The following is a 21,027-nucleotide window of genomic DNA, read 5'->3' on the forward strand; positions in this document are numbered from 1 at the left end:
GCTTGTAGATCGGGTATTTTTTTGTCACAACAATCGTGATATGACATCCCCAACGGTCCACGCTATAGCGTCCCGTCCGCATCCACAGCCTCCATCCATCCATCTATCCGTCTGTCCGTCCATCCGTCCAATCCATCCCTCCATTCGTCTGTCTGTCCGTCCGTCCGTCCATCCGTCCATCCGTCCATCCATCCATCCCTCCATCTCTCCACTCCTCTCTCTCTCTCTCTCTCTCTCTCTCTCCCGGGCTAATAAAAGTCAGGCTGTGTCGTAAGCCATTAGGGCTGATTTATTTGATCAGATTGGTATTATTTCCTCAGTCCAAACCCCATGGCACTCTCCTCCCCGCCCGTGATTAAAGGCAGTAAATCAGAGGCAGGTCTCTGCCTAGTGTTTACGCTGAGAGCCAGGCAGCTGCAAGCTGTTTGAGGCCCTAGTGTTTCTCCCCCTGTTTACCCGCGTTCCCATGGCGACCGCACCGCCAGTCTCCCCAGCGTCTGGAGCCGGGCCCCGGAGCTGTTTTGGTTTCATTCCAAAGTTTTTTCGTGCTGCTTGCTGTGTCTAAACCCCTCCCCCCCCACTCCCCCCATCTCCCCCCATCTCCCCCCCCCCCCACACACACACCCACTCCTCTCCTCTCCCAACGCTAGAGCTGACTTCATTACACAGACAGGATAGTTAGCGCAGCGAAGATAGAGAGAGAGAGAGAGAGGGAGAGACAGAGAGAGAAAGAGAGAGAGAAGGAACACAGAGAGAGAGAGAGAGAGAGAGGGAGAGACAGAGAGAGAAAGAGAGAGAGAAGGAACACAGAGAGAGAGAGAGAGAGAGCGATGCTGGACGAAGGAAATAAAGAGGGGAAAGAGAGCGAGGTGGAGAGGAGGAGAGAGAGAAGAGAGGGAAGAGAAGAGGAGGAGGGAGGCAGGCAGGCAGGGGGAGGGCGAGAAGCCAAGAGCATTACATCATTGCTGGAGCAGAGTCAGAAATGGAAGGATATGAGTCAGTGTACCTCTCTCTCTCTCTCTCTCTCTCTCTCTCCCTGCTGCTCTCTCTCTCTCTATCTCCCCCCCCCCTCCCCCTCTCTCTCTCTCTCTCTCTGCTCTTGGCCTCCTGCCAAGCCCCTTGTGTTCAAGTCCCTCGTCCACTCGAGTTGGGAGCTGGGACTGTACCAGGACGCTACAGTGCGTGTGTGTGTGCGTGCGTTGCGTGCGTGCGCGCATATACGTGTGTGCGCGCATGTGTGTGTGTGTGTGTGTGCGTGCGCATGGCGTGTGCGACTGTGCGTGTGTGTGTGTGTGTGGAAAGAAGTCTGCAAAGTGCAGGATTTGTGTGTAGCTTTGAGAGCCACTATAAGTCCACAGGATCTTGAGTGGTGGTGGTGTGGGCACAGTGAGGGGGTCCACGGTGGGGTGGGCACAGTGAGGGGGTCCACGGTGGGGTGGCACAGTGAGGGGGTCCACGGTGGGGTGGGCACAGTGAGGGGGTCCACGGTGGGGTGGGGTGGGCACAGTGAGGGGGTCCACGGTGGGGTGGCACAGTGAGGGGGTCCACGGTGGGGTGGGCACAGTGAGGGGGTCCACGGTGGGGTGGGGTGGGCACAGTGAGGGGGTCCACGGTGGGGTGGCACAGTGAGGGGGTCCACGGTGGGGTGGGCACAGTGAGGGGGTCCACGGTGGGGTGGGGTGGGCACAGTGAGGGGGTCCACGGTGGGGTGGGCACAGTGAGGGGGTCCACGGAGGGGTGGGCACAGTGAGGGGGTCCACGGTGGGGTGGGCACAGTGAGGGGGTCCACGGTGGGGTGGGCACAGTGAGGGGGTCCACGGTGGGGTGGGCACAGTGAGGGGGTCCACGGTGGGGTGGGCACAGTGAGGGGGTCCACGGTGGGGTGGCACAGTGAGGGGGTCCACAGTGGGGTGGCACAGTGAGGGGGTCCACGGTGGTGTGGGCACAGTGAGGGGGTCCACGGTGGGGTGGGCACAGTGAGGGGGTCCACGGTGGGGTGGGCACAGTGAGGGGGTTGGTGGGCACAGTGAGGGGGTCCACGGTGGGGTGGGCACAGTGAGGGGGTCCACGGTGGGGTGGGCACAGTGAGGGGGTCCAGAGCTGCAGGGACTTACAGACAACACAGGGACCGCTTGACAGCTCTGTTCTGTACTGATGGGGGGAGGGGGCAGACCAGAGCTCGATCAGCGAGAGAGAGAGAGAGAGAGAGAGAGAGGGATCGATTGATTGATTGATTGATTGATTGATTGGTTGGTTGATTGATTGATTGAAGAATTTTTTAGAAGTTTGCAATAGGAAAAAGTACAGTTTCACAATAGCACAAATCACTGGTCAACTAAAAGGAGATCCTAGTAAGCTTTTTTACGGCTTATTTACACAGAAACCACTTTATGTATCTCATATAACATTGAAAGACAGACGGACAGAACACATTACTTTGCATAGGATAACATCAGTTACAAAAGCAGAATAATGGGGTGGGGGGGGGCGGGGGGGGTTTACAAGTCACGAGTAGCAGCCGCCTGATGGTGACTTTTCAGACCAATTTTGAAGGAGGCTAGGGATTTGCACTCCTTTAAGGCAGTGGTTCTCAACCTTTTCAGGCCACGACCCCCAAAATAATCATATTTTAACTGGGGACCCCCCCCCACACTGACGAGCACTAATATTTGAGGCATAACATTTTTGTATACGTTTTGTGTCACTAGAAATGTGCAGGTACCCTCTAAAACGTTATGTTGGTTTGTTTACTGTTGAGTGAGAAAACAATGTTGCACCTTAAGTTAATCATCTGGGGACCCCCCAAAATAATTTGGGGACCCCCCTGGGGGTCCCGACCCACAGGTTGAGAACCACTGCTTTAAGGTGAGGGAGAGAGAGAGAGGGAGGGAGAGGGGGGAGAGAGGGGAGAGGGAGAGAGAGAGAGAGCAGGGGCACCAATTGGGTATGGCAGGGGTATGCAGCTGCCATACCCTGGGTCCAGGGGGGAAAATAAAAGTTACTTTTAAATATAAATCCATGAATGTCTCTTTGTCTATCTGTGCTGGTTATTATGTTGTTAAATTAGAGTAAAACAACTACAAATGCAAAATGTAATAAAATGGTCACTTTAACTATTCTCCACACTTCTCCCCATCTTGACAAAATGGTATATTCCCAGGTTCCGCAGGTCAGCTGCACAGGTGCAATGCATTATTGTTAATTGTGGCACATTTACTAACATGCCAAGTTTAGCTGCACTTGAACAACCGTTCCAGGCTGCCATATCCAGCCCAAGAAACCGTAGAAACCTGTGTAAAAAAACTGTCAAAACTTCAGACATCGTGAAAATAGCCGATCTCACAAACGCCTCGCAGCGCGAGGCGTTGTGAGCATGTAGATCTGCTATTTTCACAATATAACGTATGTTATACAAAATGTAATGCCTCTTTTCCATGAGGACTCCCATCTTTGCCATACCCTATAGCTTTTGCTGAACTGATGCCACTGAGAGAGAGAGAGCGAGAGAGAGAGAGAGAGAGAGAGGGAGAGAGAGAGAGAGAGAGGGAGAGAGAGAGGGAGAGAGAGAGAGAGAGAGAGAGAGAGAGAGAGAGAGAGAGAGGGAGAGAGGGAGAGAGGGAGAGGAACCTCACAGTGATGAAGGGCAACAGATAGGCTACAGTCAGAACTTGGGAGGAATACAGAGAGAGATAACAAGAGAGAGGGATGGAGACAGGCAGAGGAGGAGAGGAGGGGTAGCAGTGATGTCATGGTGGGGGTGGGGGGTGGTGGGGGTATCGGAGGAGAATGGAGGGTGGTGTGGGGAGGGAGAGGGAGGGGGGCAGTAATGTGAGAGTGCAGGGTCAGAACTGCAGAGTGTCTACCTGCTCTCCCCTGGGGCCCCCCGGCCCCCCCGGCCCCGGCTATTATCAATCCCTCACAGTGGAGCCACGGCCTGTCATTATTCACACACACACACACACACACACACAGTCGCACGTGCGCACACACACACACACACACACACACACACACACACACACACACACACACACACACACACACACACACACACACACACACACATACACATACACAGGCATACACACACACACACACGCGCAGTCGCGCACACATGCACACGTACACGCACACACAGACACATACATGTGCATATGCTATCTACACACTCAAATGCTCTTTTTTTCTCTCCTTTATCTCGCCTCTCTCTCTCTCTCTGTCTGTCTCTACCTCACACACACACACACACACACACACACACACACACACACACACACACACACACACACACACACACACACACACACACACACACACACACACACACAGGCCCTTCTGTTACTCTCTCTCTCTCTCTCTTTCTCTTTGACTCTCTCTCTCACATGGATGCCGCCCCCCCCCCCCCCCCCCCATTGCGAGCTTGGAAACACACACAGACCAACACACACAACACATGCTGTACGTACAGTATAGATCCTGTGGTGGTGGATGCTGTGTGTGTGTGTGTGTGTGTGTGTGCGTGCGTGCGTGCGTGCGTGCGTGCGTGCGTGCGTGCGTGCGTGCGTGCGTGCGTGCGTGTGTGCGCGCGTGCGTGCGCTGTCACCATTATGACATTTTACATGACCATTCATTGTCACTCAAATAATTGCGACTAATTGTGTTTTTTGTCGTTGACAATTACATTCAGAGTTCGAGTTATACTCCGAGAGCTATGGGGTCCCTCTAGCGGCGCCGAAGGCGCCCCCGAAAAATAGGGCCCCCATAGTTATGGGGGTGGCCCCCATAGTTATGGGGGCCCTATTTTTCGGGTATAAAGTCGGCTAAAACGAGTATTTTCCTATATTAAATCATATTAAATCAGGTACTTTTCGGTATATAGTCTGGATTTCTTGGTACCAACAGTCAGACAACAAGTGCCAGTTTCATAAAATCATTCAGTTCCCAGAGCTTTTCAGTTAATCTACTTAGTTACTTTACACCACTGTCTACAACAGCAAGCAAACATTTTAGCCCGTGAACCTGTCTACAACAGCAAGTATGATGGTTCCCAAACTTTTTAGCCCGTGAACCAAGAGACATTACTACCTTGTACCAAACAAGTAGTGAAAATAGCAGATGTACAAGCTCACAACGAGTTGCTTCGCACTGTGTTCAGTGCGTTGTGACCCATACAACGTGTCTGCCACATCGGTCCAGACCCCAGTGTTAGGAAACAGCTAGACTCGGAAACCCAGGCTTCATTGGCGATGGTTCTGGTACACCATAGCCATTAGCCACTAGCTAGCCCAAACGTTAGCCTAGCCAGGCAGCACAGCAGCATAACATAGCATTCATTCATCATTACAAGTCTATAGCCACGAGCCCACGACTCACCAGTGAGGACGCCAGGGCTAGCAGAGGGCGATGTTTAATGTCTTCATAGCCTAGGTTGTGTTGTCTTGGTGTTCTGTATATTCCTTTATGGCCGTATTGTTATAATCCACCGAGTCCATGACGCATCAGTTACGCACGGAGAGACAGACGTTCAGACAAGTTAAAAGGGAAGTCCTTTGAAAGCCATTTCCTCTCTGAACAGTGCCCAGAAGCACATTTCAAAACAAGAGCCTTTCTTTTTTTTTTTGTCTATACAATCGATCATTCAACACATGTTTATTTTGAAATTGTACTGGAAATAGAAGTAGCCAATAGCTCCTACTTCACGCCACTGATGTCAGAGCCTCTACTTGCCGATCGGCAATATTTTCCCCCCAACCCCCCTTTAGGGGGTGCGGTGGGACGTGGGGGAGGTGGTGCGGCCGCACCCCCAGCACCCCTACTTCCCTCGGGTATGGTCTTGCTAAGACAGCGTTGTTTTGTTTGGTTGTTTTGTTGCTCTCCGGCGTGTCCGCCTTCCTTTGCCGTCCGGGCCGTGGCTAGAAGTGCAAAGACTCGATGCAGTGGTTCCTAGCTTAGCCTATGCCCAGGCCATGGCGAGACCACGCAGCTGGGTAGGTCTGCATCCAGCTGGGGGAAAGGTAGGAACCATTGCAGCGAGTGTGTTATAACCCGGACGGTAAAGGAAGACTCACACCCCACATTAAATGCGCCTGATTTATAATAATAAAATTAATAGTAGGATTAAACGGTGTGATGTCATTGTTCAGTCTTACTGTCTAACATGTTTATTTAGTATATCTAGTTAACATAAATAATATAAATTCTTCCAATGGAACATAAAAAAATAAAAAAAAACGAGAGAAAAAAAAAAAAAACACACTTAGAAAAAAAGAGACCCCAAAGGGGGTTGTTGACTATGGGGTCCCAGACTTTAACTATGGGAGCTAAGCTCCCACTGGCCCCCGCATAACTCGAACCCTGATTACATTTCTGTTTGGCATGTTGTAGGCTTTGAAGTTGCACATGGCAGATATGACACCTAACCTAAATATACAAAGAAATGACAAGACATATTTGACAACTTTATACTTTGTACTTAAAAATTGCCGTCCTACAAGCTCACGGCGCATCGCATCGCGACGCGGTGTGAGCTTGTAGATCTGCTATTACCACTATTTTTGAAAATGTTATATGAAATTATATGAAAGATTTTCACACACCATGTAAACGATTATGATGATTATGACCAAATAATTGTGATTATGTCAAATAATTGTGATTATGTCAAATAATTGTGATTAGACGATTATGTAATAATTGTGACAGGCCTATAGTGTGCACAGACACACATCAACACTAACACACACCACCCAGGGATGACGCGCTTTAACCCATCTATAGGCCTAGAATTATTGAATGCTTTAACCAGTGAAAAATAGCAGATATACAAGCTCACAGCGCGGCACCGAGTGAGTGCTGCGAGCTTGTAGATCTGCTATTTTTGAAAAAGTTGTGAAAATGTGTGCAAATCTTTCAATATATGTATTTTCAAAGCGAACGTTTGTAACTCAAATTTTGCTTCTGGGGGGGTGGTCCCTGGAACTAGATATTTTGAGATGCGGGTCCGTGGCCAAATAAATATCAGTTTGGGAGTCCTTCACATGAAAAGGTTTGAGAACCACTGACATAGTAGTCTCTCAAGAACAGACTAACTGAGCTTCAGTTAAGTGAAAAGGACCTTTTCTTTGACGATGGCTGGTCAGATTGCTGACACAGAAACATAGGTTTTTCAAAAAATCTTAGAAGGATTCAAAAGACACTTATAGAATCGGGTCAAAATTAAAATTTTCACGATAAAAAAAAAATAGCAAGCTCGCAGCACGGCACTCGGTGCCGCGCTGTGAGCTTGTATATCTGCTATTAGTTAAAGTTGTACTATGTAACTTTTTTTATAAAACAAATCTTAAAATTCTCCTAACTATTAAATCACAAAAGTTTTAGAAGATCCGCGCCGTGAATTTCAGCCTGTAAAGCCTTCTCTGTATGTAAACTGAGATCCTTGCCGTGGACCGGATCTCGCGCCAAAATTGCGTCATCACACTACCGGCCAATCACAGCGAGGGTTATACAACTGCCGGCCAATCACAGCGCATCTTGAAGTGGGGTCGCTATGGCAGCCATATTTGTTGTCGCCCGTTTGTACCATCCCTTCTCTAGGTAATTTCGCCTACCAGGCAGGGTGAAGGAGTCCGTATCTCTGGAATTACTGAACGCACAGGAACAAGGGACCCCTTAAAAGATAGATCTCAGCGAGGTGGAGGCAGACGCGGGGGTCTGAAGGTACGAAAAACGTCCGAAAGACGCGGACGCGACCGCGGTTTGCTATAGGGCTAATGACCACTAGTTGGGCATCTTACACAGTATGGCTTTAAAGCATAAAATAATGATACACAATAAATCTTCAGTCAGTCATGCATGAGCTCTGGCATGTAATTATATGCTAAATAAATATCAGATCTACAACCTCACAATTCATCATATCATGAACTCTTTGAAAGAAATGAATCTTTGAAAGAAATAAGATGAGTAAAAGACCACGGGCAAAATGTGTCACATTGTATAATCAGGAGGATTAAAGGATGGTAGATTATGTTATTAGGGGAATGCAGAGGGAAACATGAGCCTGTAAGGATACGTGCATATACAACATTAAAACTAGAAGCAGTGCTCTTCCGAGCACAGGTCTCCACCAGGCCAGGTGTCCAAGTGGTGCTATAATAGGCCAATGTAAAAAGGGTGGCATGTGTTCTTCACCAATCTTAGACCTTTCATGGCGCCACCATGAGGCTGATTTGAACATTCTGTAGTGTAATTTCTTCCTTGGCCTTTTGCGAATGTGCGTGCACAATTTCATTACAATTGCACGCTGTGTTCATGATTTGAGCCATTTTGTTCGAAACGGATCATTCTTGCAAAGTTTGGAGGCCAATCTTAGCCAATCAGGATGGAATATTTAATATGGGACAGATCCGTCTTGATCATATGACTGTAGAGATACTGTGTACTGATTTGTGTTAATTTTGGGTAAAATCTGAAGGAAAAATGTGTCTTACATAAGTCGGCCTCCTGGTGGCGCTATAAAAGGCTGATGTGAAAAATGCAAGGCCTCTAGGGAGTGCGCTTACAAAGTTTGAAACCGATCGGTGGAGTTATAGGTAAAACCACGAATTGGCCTGTTATAGCGCCACCATGAGGCTGATTTCCAAAATTTGAAGTGGCATTTTCTTCCTCGGCCTAGTGGGAACGGCGCCGGAGATTAGCTGGTAACAAACTCGAAAGACGGACGGACGGACGGACGGACGCACGCACGGACGGACGGACGGACGGACGGACGGACGGACAGGGGCGAAAACATACTCTCCCCCAAGCCTTCGGCTGGTGGAGACAATGACAACACATACCATTCATTGAGTACACACACCTAAGCATTTGCTGCTCACTACCAAGCATTTACAGCACACTACGCTAGGTGCAACATTGAAAACACAGTCATAGAAATGGAACACACACCCTGGAGAATGAGCTATTTCTCCTTTTGTAAAATGACTCAGTGTAGGCCTACTTTTTTTTCATAGTGAAACATAAAACAGCGCACAAATATGCAGCCAAAAAAAGTTTTCTTTCGGTACATGAATTAGGCATCACCCTTCCAGTTCCTGTCGGGCCAGTGGGCCTCATCTATATCACAGGCTATGTTCTCTCTTTTGTGAGTGTGTGTGCGTAGTGTTTGGACAATATCCCACTAAACAATTTATACTAGACGTCTAAGTTTATACGTATAAAAAATGGTCTACCAGAGGTATAGATATGCATGTTTTTTAGACGTCTAAACTTAGACTAGACGTCTAATATACGTCTAATAGACGTCTAAGTTTATACCTGGGTCTAAATTTAGACGTCTAATAGACGTCTATATTTAGACCTTAAAGGTGATACACCATGCATTTAAAAAGTATTTATGTCATATTGTTTATGTCCCAAAAACGTTTTTCAAAAGGTTTGAGGCTAAATTACCACTCCTGAATAGAGAGCCTCTCTCATTTTTGAATGGCTCTCAGAGCATTTCAGCTGCAGTACCACCTTTGGCCTGAACCCCCCCCCCCCCCCCCCAAAAAAAAATCTTTTTGAAAAAAAAAAAAAAAATTGAAAAAGATTTAAAAAAAAAAAAAAAAAATGTTTTGATTATTATTTTTTTTTGTGATGACGTCACAATCGGCAGATGACGTCACAATCGGCAGCAAATCTGGACAGCCTGTTTTGAGAACCCGTGGGATACTTTTAACCTTCGCCTTCTCAAAACCAGAGAATGACACAACGCTCAGAAATGGGACTTTGTGAGGATAGAAGGTGCTAGTGGGACCCCAAAAAAAGGTTTTAAAATAGGAAAAGTGAAATTTCATGGTGTATCACCTTTAACGGCCGTCAAAAGTAGTGAAAAACTGATTGTCTCGCTGGCGCTGCCTCTGGTGCTTGAGTTCTGTTCTGATGCTCTGCATTTTTTCACAAATTTAGACCCAGGTATAAACTTAGACGTCTATTAGACGTATATTAGAAGTCTAGTCTAAGTTTAGACGTCTAAAAAACTTGCATATCTATACCTCTGGTAGACCATTTTTTTATACGTATAAACTTAGACGTCTAGTATAAGTTTAGACGTATATTAGACGTCTAATATACCTAAAAATGTTTGCTGGGTAAGGTGATTGTGTTATTGACATCAGACCTGTAGAGTGTAGAGATTTGAATATGTGTGTGTTGTAGGTTGATGCTTAGAGATTTTACTTGAGAAGTGTGTGCAACAACTGAACATTGTGTGTAGTGTTTTTCCGACAACAGGGTGACATGTAATTGACTTCAGAGTATGAAGAGGGAAAGTCAGAGTCTAATGCAGATAAGGGAGTGTGTAGTAGTGCCAAATCCGGTCGAGCGATAGGTATATGAAGTGAAGGTTGTGCAGAATTTTAATCTTTTGTGTTTTAACAATCGTGAAAAACTGTAACATAATTCCAGTCAGGTGGTCTACACCAGGGGTCTTCAACAGGGGGTCCTCAGAGTTACTTCAGGGGGGCCACCAAATCTTTGTGTGATAGGATTATTATTTTCAATTAACAACTTGAACCCTCGCATCTCTATTCTTAGGAGAACTTTAGACAAAAATAGCTGATCTGCGAGGCGTTGAGCGCTTGTAGATCGGCTATTTTTGGCAAATAGGTTTGGTGTAGAGAGTGAAAAGGTCAAATTTACTGAGTATCGGCGATTTGGTTAAATGTCTGAAAAAACAACACATTAACACAAATCCAACATACAGTAGCATACTGGTGACAGTGCCTTCATAAAATCGATGAAAATCTGCAACACAATTTTATACAGTATGTATGTACTGGGGGTCCCTGCTTTATCTCCCTCTCAGTTAAGGGGTCCTTGGCCTGGACATGTTGAACACCCCTGGTCTACACAGTGCATTAAACTATACATTATGCATCGATGGTCACCTTTTTTAGCAGAAGATCCCCAAAATCTGTTATTATGGCTGCATTTAAAGCTATACTGTGTAAGTTGCTAAACTAGTGGTCAGTAGCGGTATAGCAAACCGCGGTCGCGTCTGCATTTTTCGGCCGTTTTTCGGCGCGGACCGGGCCTCAGACCACCGCGTCCGCCTGCACCTCGCCGAGATGCATCTGTAGAGTGGTCTCGCATGCCTCTCCGACCACCAGGCATTCTCCTACACCCGACCAGGGTAATGCTGTTAATGCTGTTGTTATGTTGAGGCAAGCTACTTCCTGAGAAGACGGCAAGACTCGCTGTGATTGGCCGGTAGTGTATGATCTGGGAGACACGTATACGGAATGATGCAGATGACGTAATTTTGCCGGGAAATGCAACCCCCCTCACGGCCACACGGCTCAGTAGAAAACATATAAAGAAAAGGCTTTTGGGGCTGAAATTAACGTAGTGGGTGATCTAAAACATTAGCGATTTAATATTTAGGACAATTTTAAGATTTGTTTTATTAAAAAGGTTATAGCTTTAAAGTTGACAAACAAACTGCACCACAAAGTTCCCCGTTCTTCTGTAAGTGTGAAAGTGTAGAAATGAGCCTCAGAGTCCTGTCTAGTCTCTGCGCCGAGGAGGGAGTCTTTAAGTCATGAGAAATGTCTTAATTTATCAGGGCAGCCAACATGAAAGTGGAGTTTAAGTCCAGGAGAAGTGCTGTCAGCTCGGTGAAGGTGCTTTTACTCTCCTGCTGGCCGTGTTTTCACTGTGTGCGCGCTGGTGACAGCTGCGGTACGTGTGTGTTTTTGGTTTGCAAGCGCACGTTAGTGTGTGCGTGTGCGTGTTTCCGTGTGTGTGTGTGTGTGTGTGTGTGTGTGCCAGGGACGTGCAGAGAATGTTAGAGAGGCAGGGGCTGAAATTTCCAAAAGGGTGAAAATATTGAAAATAGCAGACCTCCAAGCTCACAACGCGCCGCGCTGCGACGCGTTGTGAGCTTGGAGGTCGGCTATTTTCAGTGCTTGATACCACACTAAACTAAAGCATAATCAAGTCAGTACTGGAGATGTGGCGTAACGGCATGGATTTCTACACAGAGAGGACAATTCTTTAAACATAAAGATTCTGCATTCAAGTTCATGAGAGTTTGGACAAGGCAATTCTCTTGAATGCCCTCATTGAATGCTTCATGTATGGCATTTGTATTTCTTTCACCATAGTCAAAACTGCATTCATGGCTCTGGAGAGGCCACTTTTTACAGACGGGTAAAAGGGCAGGGGCTGGAGACCCCTTTGATGTCTATGTGTGCACGTGCCTGGTGTGTGCGTGTGCGTTTGCCCGTGCATGCTGGTGACAGCGGCCGTGTGTTTTCCCCATCACAGGCCTCTGTGCCAGACGGCCACAGGTGAGCAGTGCTCATAGAGAGAGAGAGAGAGAGAGAGAGGGGCTTCAAAGAGTCTCTTTCTTCTGTAGCCAGGCCAGGGATTGGCCCGCGCCACTGCAGCCAATGAGCTGCCTCCCCTGTCCTCACTCACCTCAGCCAGGCGCCTGACAGCTCTGAGTGGTTAGCTGTGTGTGTTAGCGCGCCGCGTTACCTCCTTTTCATGCAGCGAAAACACTCATTTGAATTTCCCCCCTGTGTGATGTAGCAGCTTATACATACATACTTATACATACATACTTACTTTGCAGGACGGGGACAGCGACCAGCTGATAGCAGCTTATCTGTTATGGTAGCCTAACCTTTAGGGAGATCTTTTTCACGGCGGGCGGCTGCAATAGGCTGGCTTGTTTGTAAGAGGGTTGGTCTGTGTGTCTTTGTCTGTGTGTCTTTTCTTGTGCACACTGCCAGTAGGCCACAGAAGTACCTCCACTCATTTTGTTTTCATATGTGTCATTGCGACCGTAGGTCGCAGTTTAGTATGTGAACGGTCACAACGCCTGACACTGTGGTCCTATGGGTTTGTCGCTCTGACATCATGCTCTGACATCGCTGTGATGTCAGGTGAACCACTCTTAACAGAATGGGTTTGCCGCTCTGACATCACGGGATGTCCACGTATGGGCATAAAAGGGTATGATGTCAGATGTCATAGACATCATAGGACTTTCACATAACGAATAACTGAGTAAGCATGTTTGGGCTCTCACATCATATCTCCATATACAGTACATGGATCTCCATATATGGGTACCAGGAATCTCCATATATGGGAAACTGGTCCTATATACATCACTGGCCAGATGGCCAATAATTGGCACGTTGCATGTCGCCCTGAGGTGTCTTACTAGTATAGTTATACCTTTTTGAAATATTAAACATTTTGGGAATAATATGGGAGTCAATGGTCTTTGATCTCACCCAAAGTCCTGCTTCATACTGTGTGTAGATACATCATAGTGGACTGACTAGGCTGGTCACATTACGTACAGTATGAGATCCACATTGGAGCTAAGCCCATCCAATGTGGATCCCCAGATCTTGTTCACTGAGCTCACATAGTCCTTTTTACCTCAGCAGAATAAGCACCCGGATTCACTCTCACACACACACACGCCGCGCACACACACGCACACACATACACACATACACACGCACGCGCGCACACACACACCGCCTGACAATGCAGCGTCTACAGTACATGCTGGCTGTGGCCCAGCTCCTCCAGAGCAGCTGGCTGGGGATTATGTGCAATGCTCAAGGGCACTCAGACAGTTATTGTTAAGTAAGGGCCGAGCATTCTTTATTCCTTCCAAAAGCCCAGATTTTCCCCGTCCGCACGTCTTTCTTTATAAACTTGTTTCAGCTCAAAGCTCTGCGTCGGTATAATCTGTCCCACCCGGAGTCCAAATGCAGAGCAAGTACCTGGACTAGGGATGGGACGATAAGCGATATTATCGTTTATCGTGATAAAAAACACTCACGATAATCGTATCGTGGAGATTTAATTTATCGTGATATTAAACTCCATCATGCACTGGGATCAGTTCACCTTTTATTTGCCGAGCTGCATATCTGGTACCACTTAAACCCTCTATTGGTAAAAGGTACTTATAATATACGTACTTTATACAGGCTTTTTTTCACTCTATAAAATGTCTTTGCCCAAAAAATAGCCGTTGCGACGCGTTGTGAGCTTGTAGATCTGCTATTTGTTTGGCAAACGTTCCGCCCCAGGATAATGGATTTTGATTATCGCGATACTATCGTAAATCGCGATTTCTTTTGTCACAATAATCGGGATATGACATTTTCATATCGTCCCATCATCCCTGAGTCCCTAACCTGGACCTGGATGCGCCGGGCCAAAGAGAGCCACGCCGCCGCACCACATGTGTGCATTATGTTAACCTTCATTGTACTCTCATGCTCAACCCCCCGCATGTGGAAATGTTTGCATTCGCCGCATTGCTCACATGTCACGGCGCGCCGCTGAATGAGCATGATTGTGATAAATTGGAGCGTGGGACAGGAACGACTCGCAGCAGTCGGGAGGACCGGTAACGTTCCCGCATGTTTAGCCTGATGTGTGTGCGCAGCAATCTAAACGTCTGGGGCATAAATGCACACATTTAGCTCTGGGAAAATACAGGTATTTATTCAGGTGGGGTTGTTGCATGCATGAGGCGGTTGGGGGCAATGGGGGGAGAGGGGGAGAGAGGGGTTCAGCATGCTGCCTTGCACCTCCTCCTCCTCCCTCCCCATCTGGCCGTCATTACCCAAACCACAGCTATGATGTGGTCAATTGATGACACTGACCCGTTTAGGATGGGGAGGGAGGGGGGGGGGGGGGTTATTCTGATTGGCACTAATAGGTGAAAGTGTGATTGTAATGGATTTGTGCTGAATTGATCCTGATGATAATGGTTATTGGTAGTGGAGGAGGAAAGGTATGGTCAGGGTTGGATTTGTTGGAGGGGGAGGAGAGGAATTCATAAGTCATGCCTCTGCTTTTGATATCCACCCCCATGTAGATCTGCTATGTTCAAACATTTTGTACTTTTACTCTTGGTACTTGTACATTTAATGCCAACACTTTCCTACTGTTACTCAAGTACATTTTGAATTCCAGACTTCTACTTGAGTATTTCTTAATTGCAGTATTGATACTTAAAGGAGTAGTCACCCCCAGAATGACTTTTTGGAGCGGTGAAAGCGCTCCCAATAGACAGGTATGTCTGTGGCTGGCTGGCTATGTGGCTGGCTGGCTGGCTGGCTGGGTATGTCTGTAGCCTGGCAATACCTTGAGTGGCCACACAAGTTAAAGGAGGGGCGCTGTTGTGCAGGCACACACACACACACACACACACACACACACACACACACACACACACACACACACACACACACACACACACACACACACACACAGATTCACAGATTCACCGCTCCACTTCGAACCGAGGTTTGATTTTTTCTAGTGATTACTCACGCCATGGAGACTTGAGTTCAATAATATTTTTTCGTATTTGTCGCATTCCTAAGACAAAAATGTGATTATAGTAAATGTACCCCCATTGATTCCGGATGTGGACCCGAATGCATGGCCCTGGATGGGGAAACCATCATAGTCCGGGAGCCAAATGGTGATTTTTGGCTGAACGTGGATTCGCCTGTAAAAGTTTTTTTCTCAACTGATTCTTGTAGCTTGGGGTCACCTCTTAAGGATTCAAGATGATGACCAGTGATATCCATTGAGCATTTTTTATTATTAACCCCTTAATGCCTGAAACACAAGAAATCCACCCAGGAGGAAAATACCCAGAAAAAGATTTTTTTTCTGGGTATTTAAGGAGGATCTGAGGGGTCTAACTAGGGGTTTGTCATGATGCTGAATCCATTGCAGGCATTTGTTTTGCACAAAAAACATTCTGTGGGCTAGAAATGGCCTCAGAAAACAATACACGTATGGGTGAGTATTCATGTTAGTCGGGGGCCTTAGGGTTTTTTTCTCGTGCTAATCAGTCTAAAAGTGCAAAATTTTGCACAGATGTAGCTCAGGGCATGCTCTAATGATTTAGCTAGGGCGCCCGAGTCTGCGACATTCGGGGTCGCCACAGCGGCCAAATCAAGTTGGGCTCCCATCGACTTTAGTGATGAAAAGTGATGAGTCAGAGTTTTGTGGGTGCTGTGGTGACCCCGAAGGTCGCCGACTCGGGCGCCCTAGCTAAATCATTAGAGCATGCCCTGAGCTACATCTGTGCAAAATTTTGCACTTTTAGACTGATTAGCACGAGAAAAAAACCCTAAGGCCTTCGACTAATATGAATACTCACCCATACGTGTATTGTTTTCTGAGGCCATTTCTAGCCCACGGAATGTTTTTTGTGCAAAACAAATGCCTGAAATGGATTCAGCATCATGACAAACCCCTAGTTAGACCCCTCAGATCCTCCTTAAATACCCAGAAAAAAAATCTTTTTCTGGGTATTTTACTCCTGGGTGGATTTCTTGTGTTTCAGGCATTAAGGGGTTAATAATAAAAAATGCTCAATGGATATCACTGGTCATCATCTTGAATCCTTAAGAGGTGACCCCAAGCTACAAGAATCAGTTGAGAAAAAAACTTTTACAGGCGAATCCACGTTCACCCCCACGGCTCCCGGACTATCAGGGTACATTTATTATAATCACATTTTTTGTCTTACGAATGCTACAAAAACCCAAAAAATATTATTGAACTCAAGTCTCCATGGCGTGAGTAATCAATGGAACATTTTTCATTTTGGGGGTGAACTACTCCTTTATGTAAAATATGTGAGTACTTTTTCCACCACTGCTTACTGCATGTACTATGTCAGTGGTTCTCAACCTGTGGGTCGGGACCCCAAGGGGCTTCCCCAAATTATTTTGGGAGGTCCCCAGATCATGATTAGCTTAATGTGGAACATTGTTTTCTCTCTCAACAGTAAACACACCAACATAAAGTTTATGTATAGAGGCTAGCTGCACATTTCTAAAGTGACAATTTAAGGACTTTTTCATACCTCTAAAATGACAAATTAAACATTGGCTAAATTGTCAAATACTAGAGGCAGAAATTGTGAAAAATACCGTGTGTTATACAAAATGTAATACCTCAACTCTTAGTGCTCGTAAGGGTGGAGGGGGTCCCCAGTTAAAATATGATTAATTTGGGGTCACGGCCTGAAAAGGTTGAGAACCACTGTACTATGTAAGGTTACAGGCGTACGTAGCAACGCAGCTGGAAGCCTGCGCTGTTGACGTGCAGTGGGTTTGGTGGCTGTTGTGTAGATGATGTCACCCAGTGCAGATGGAGGGTCCCGGCCTGCCTGCCCGCAGCCAGTGGTGGAAAAAGTACTCTCATTTCTTACTTAAGTAAAAGTTTCAGTACTGCGATGTAGAAGTACTCTGTTACAAGTAAAAGTCTGGAATTCAAAATGTACTAAAATGTACAAAAAATACAAAAGTATTGGCATCAAAATGTACTTAAAGTACCAATAGTAAAAGAGCTCATGATGCAAAATGTCCATGTTTCAAGTTTTCGAACGTATACAAATAATTTGAAAACAGCAGATCTACAAGCTCACAATGCGTCGCATAGCGACGCATTGTGAGCTTGTAGATCGTCTATTTTCAAATGGCTGAAATGTATTTAGTGCTGAATTGGTTAATGTATGTTTTGCAATAATAATCAATGTACAAAGTAACTAGTAACTCAAGTTTTCAAATAATTGTAGTGGAGTAAAAGCACAACATTTGCCCCTGAGATGGATAGTGGAGTAGAAAGTAAAAGTATTGGAAATTAGAAATATTCAAATAAAGTACAAATACCAAAAAATTGTACTTGAGTACAGTACTTAGTTACTTTACACCACTGCCAGCAGCAGAGAGTGAGACAGGCCTGTCGGTGGTTTTGAGCTCAGCCCTCGGCGCTAATCCCTCCCAGTGATTTATCGACGCCGCCGTCGAGTGCCGGACCGGCCGTCAGTCCTAAAGCACATGCTTTAGTGGTTAGCGAAGGGAGGCTTCTCTGTCCCGCTATACGGGGGCTCCCCCCCCCCCCTCTCCCCCCGGCATCTTGTTGTTAGGGGCTGTTGTGACACGAAAACACTCCGTCGCTCGCATTACATCACGCAGCAGAGCTGCACCGAGCAACCCCTCAACTTTTAACTGTACAAGATGTTCAGCCTTTTATTGCTACATGTACCGAGACATGGAGGTTAACGCCATGACGAGGAGACGTGTCAGTCAGTCCACGTTGTAGCGTCTTGACACGCTTGTCAACGAAACCTCACGTTTCACAAGTGGAAGAATGCAATGTGTTGTTGCTACCAGCTGTATTTGTATTGTTTATGTGGGACTACAGTATACTCTCACTTGATTGAATCCTGCCAGTACTTTCCTGACGTGCCTCCTCTACACCAGTGGTTCTCAACCTTTTCAGGCCGCGACCCCCCAAATGATCCTATTTTAACTGGGGACCCCCCACCCTGACGAGCACTAAAAGTTGAGGCAGTACATTTTGTATTAACACAGTTTTATTGTGGAAATATTTTCACAATTTCTGCCTCTAATATTTGACAATTTGGCCAATGTTTAATTTGTCATTTTAGAGGTATTAAAAAAGTCCTTAAATGTGCAGTTACCTTCGATACACTTAAACTTTATGTTTATTAAACTTCATGTTTTAGGTTTATTTACTGTTGAGAGAGAACTCAAAGTGACTTGCACATCAAGTTAACGGTCCCCAAAATAATTTGGGGACCGTTGAGAACCACTGTGTCAGGCCATGGAACCCCATTTTGATGTCGATTGTTAGTTTTAACCAAGCCCCCAGAACGGCTTGTAAACATTGAAGCGGCCGCCCTACGGGCCAAAGCTGGAATTTCAGGCGGGGTGAAACATACATGCACGAGCATAAGAGCGTGGCGCTGGGGTCTACAATAGGGTTCAATGGACATCGACGTCGTTCGTGACGTCATTACGTCTCGACGTCAAACATTTTGGCCTCTAGGTAGAGGCCAATTTCCCCCAGAATGCACCTGGATTAGCTACATGCTAGCATGTAGCCATTGCTTCAAAACGCCACTGAGCACTTGCATTGAAATGATAGTGGGGGCGGGGGTGGTCCGCTCTCTATTTTATATATACTCTATGGTTTTAACCCTACAAGTATACAAATGGATCCAAAAGGACCGTTTGGTTCTATAACTACATAGAGTTTCAGACCCATATGAGACCAAGGACCCCATGGCAACCAGTGGTCTATATACTGACGTACTGTACAGCGCTCTGAACTGTTTGCAGGGGGAGTAAAAAGCACAAAAAGCTGATTTCACCGCCCACTCTGAAAAAACCCGGCAAAGCGGGGAGTTGCTATAAAACGCATAACCGATAAAAACCCCACTGCATGCGAGGAAGTGATAACTTGAAAACGAGTGACTTTAGCATGAACAAGACGAACATGTGCAAATTTATGTTAGGTTGTGTGTGTGTGTGTGTGTGTGTGTGTGTGTGTGTGTATGTGTGTGTGCAATGTCTGTATATAGGGAATTCCGTGGTTGTACATAGTGTGTGAAGTCTTCCTCTGTGTGTGTGTGTGTGTGTGTGTGCGCGTGTGTGTCTGCAGGCCCGTGCCTGGCTCGCTGTCCTCACTGCTACACCTACGGAACAGACAGAGACAGCCACTGCCTGCCTCCATGGCTGGAACCCTGCCAGACCCCTCCATGCCCGGCTCCTCCGCTGTGCTGATGCCTGTGAGTACACAATGGAGCACAGAGTAACCACATGCATGCACGCACGCACGCACACACACACACACACACACACACACACACACACACACACACACACACACACACACACACACACACACACACACACACACACGCTCGCCGAGTGGGTGCACTCATGCATGCATGCAAACTCCTACAGAAAAAACAAACACGTGTGTGTGTGTGTGTGTGCTATCGCGCTGCTCATGCACGCGTGCGCGCTCTCTTCTTGACTCGAATGTGCCCGTGCTGTCACGTGCACAGGTGCATTCATGCGTGCATGTAGAAAAACAAACGGGCACACACACACACACACACACACGCGCGCGGGCGCACCCCATACACACACTAGCACATTAGATACTCTCTCCCTTGCTTGCTTACCTTTTGATTTTGTTCCATTTCCCCCCCTCACAATACTTCCCTCCATTTAAATGATTTATGGCCATGTATCTCAAACTGGCCATCATCTCTAGTGGGCTTCTATCATGCTTTTGGCTCCAGGAACCTTTAAAAAACGTTGCGCCGAGGCCAGTGGAGTTTTTTGAAGAAACCCGGTAAGGAGGGGGAAGCAGAGAATGATAACAGAGCCTGAGAACGGCTCCCCCGTATCAGGATCCTAACGACACAACATATGTTCTCATTGTAACACAAGACCGCCTGGTGTTTATGGTGTCGGGGAGAAAAGAGAGCCCTTCAATGTTTATTAAATTAAGAGCCCAGCGACTTCGGGGAGAAGATTGACGGCTCAGGAAAGGGGTGCAGGTTCGGGTGATATTTTTACACAAAACACACTTAGCGCAATTAAGGCGGTGCGCAGGGAGGGGGGGGGGGGGTGTTCAGGGGGGGCCTACGTGGAACAGGGGAGGCCTTAGCTGGGGTCAGTGGGGGCGGGGTCACTCCCCACGGACAACGCCACGCCAGAGCCATGAGTTCAGCGGCGTTGGAAGTCACACAACCAGTGGTTCTCAACCCAAGGGGGGGTCCCCAAATTATTATTTTTTTTTGGGGGGGGGGGGTCCCCATATGATTAACTTAATGTGCAACATTGTTAACAAACCGACATCAAGTTTAAGTGTATAGAGGGCATCTGCACATTTCTAAAGTGACAATACCTCTAAAATGACAAATTAAACATTGGCAAAATTGTTGCGAGGCGTTGTGAGCATGTAGATCTGCTATTTTCAGAGTAGAATTGTGTCATACAAAATGTACTGCCTCAACTCTTGTGCTCGTAATTGATGATTATTTTGGGGGTCACGGCCTGAAAAGATTGAGAACCACACACACACACACACACACACACACACACACACACACACACACACACACACACACACACACACACACACAGACACAGA

At 46.8% G+C, this 21,027-nt stretch overlaps 1 protein-coding gene across 1 annotated transcript in view; it reads left to right on the top strand.

The window, feature by feature from the left end:
* The window catches only part of creb5b (cAMP responsive element binding protein 5b), a gene marked incomplete at both ends in the record, with an annotated part of 123,342 nt that overhangs the window by 40,270 nt on the left and 62,045 nt on the right, over window positions 1–21,027 (top strand). Inside the window, 1 exon segment of the mRNA XM_080749172.1 lies at window positions 19,522–19,648. Coding sequence (XP_080605298.1) covers window positions 19,522–19,648 — 127 coding nt within the window.

This window comes from Nannobrachium achirus (genome assembly GCF_963921795.1).
Source record: "Nannobrachium achirus genome assembly, chromosome: 2".
In the NCBI taxonomy this organism is placed as follows: domain Eukaryota; kingdom Metazoa; phylum Chordata; class Actinopteri; order Myctophiformes; family Myctophidae; genus Nannobrachium; species Nannobrachium achirus.